The 1,509-nt window shown below is 43.5% G+C and overlaps 1 protein-coding gene across 1 annotated transcript in view; it reads right to left on the bottom strand.

Annotated features, from left to right (window-relative positions):
- The window catches only part of LOC104279343 (ran-binding protein 3-like), a gene marked incomplete at its 3' end in the record, with an annotated part of 17,153 nt that extends 16,293 nt beyond the window's left edge, over nucleotides 1-860 (bottom strand). Inside the window, exon 1 of the mRNA XM_009876600.1 lies at nucleotides 759-860. Coding sequence (XP_009874902.1) covers nucleotides 759-860 — 102 coding nt within the window. The remainder of the gene's footprint in view (nucleotides 1-758) is intronic.
- Between the last annotated feature and the right edge of the window lie 649 nt (nucleotides 861-1,509).

The following is a 1,509-nucleotide window of genomic DNA, read 5'->3' as shown; positions in this document are numbered from 1 at the left end:
AACATCCCCTACACATTATTAAAAGGCGACTAATCTTTTCTGCAGAATTTAAGAGCGCATTTGCCTTCCACTCAAAGCTCTGAGTGGAAGGGCACTATTTTCTAAATAAGCACATCAACATTCAGCCTTAAAGAGCAGAACTAATTTCTAGGAGTCTGTTTTCCTTTGTCTCTAATGACATCAAAAAAAGGGAGAGAAAGAACACGAGATCTTCACCTAAGAGATGAACAGACACAGCACAGAGCAGTTGAAAATTGTGGAGCAGACTTGGTTTTCCTCCAGATAAGCAGACAGAAACAAGGCAAAACAAGGAGCTGGAGGTGCAGAAACAATGTTAATTTTCTAACCCAGTGGGTCTCAGTGTTCTGAGAGAGCCCAAGCACGTAAGAGGGAAAGCAGACCTTCAGTAATTCCTGTCATAGAGACAGGAAGATCCTAACTTGAAGATCTGAAACTCGTACAAACCACTCAATTTCTTCTAATGGTGGTAGGCTGTCAAACCAGTCTGAAAAATGACTGAATCTCTAGAACTCCTTCCTGCGGTTTATTCAGCTTCAGACATTTCAACCTGCATGAAAAATGACAAAAACCTCAAGAGCTGGCTTTCAGAGGCCGAATTCCTTTAAGGTATTTCACTGTTGAGTCATTAACGATCAATACAGTATGTACTACACTACCAACGTATGTACTAAGCCTACTCAGTTTGCTTTGGAAGCCTTGGAAACCAAAATACAGAAACAAAAAATCCTACACCTTACCGGCTGAGGCAGAGGTATTGTCTTCAAGTCATATCTACTATTGAATGTGAGGGGTTTTAACTCAGATACGTGACCGTTTGTAGCCTTATCGAACTGCCACATCACCCGTGTTTCCTGCAACCAGACAAAACGTGGTCTGTTCCACCCTCCAGCGTTCAAAACGATGCAACCCTGGCAGCTGGTGGCATCACTAGCAGCCATAATAGTTATTTTTGCAATACTAAGTTTTAAACCTTCACAGCAGCATGAAACAACCCACTCCTGCAAAATCCAATGGGTATTTTGAGGGTACAGATGCACAAGCCATGTCCTTTTAGAATCTACGTTTGAAGGTCACCTAAGTGAAAAGACAAGGCAAAACTGCACAAAATGGTGAAAAAGAAACAACCCACAACATCACTACACTGCAGAGGTGCACTTCTCTCTATAGTTACCAGGCTCACGGAGTAAATCCTATGACAAAGGCCAAGAAACTGTTCCTCTCCTTGTGCCTCTACCACAAGAGCATGGGATAAATCAGGTTGGGTGGGATCACGGGAGTCTCCACTCCAACCTCCTGCTCCAAGGAAGATCAGCTATGAAGTCCAATCAAAACAATCAGGTTATCCAGCCCGGTCTTAGCTTCCAAGGATGGAGGCTGAGCAGCCTCCCAGGGTCATCTCTTCTACTGCTTGACCATCCTTAAGGCAAAAAAAACTACAACCCAACCTACCCCTGTATCCGGTCTGAGCATCTTGTTCCACTTCTCACT

This window comes from Apaloderma vittatum, unplaced genomic scaffold (genome assembly GCF_000703405.1).
Source record: "Apaloderma vittatum isolate BGI_N311 unplaced genomic scaffold, ASM70340v1 scaffold169, whole genome shotgun sequence".
NCBI classification, from domain to species: domain Eukaryota; kingdom Metazoa; phylum Chordata; class Aves; order Trogoniformes; family Trogonidae; genus Apaloderma; species Apaloderma vittatum.
This window is presented reverse-complemented; position numbering and strand designations above follow the sequence as displayed.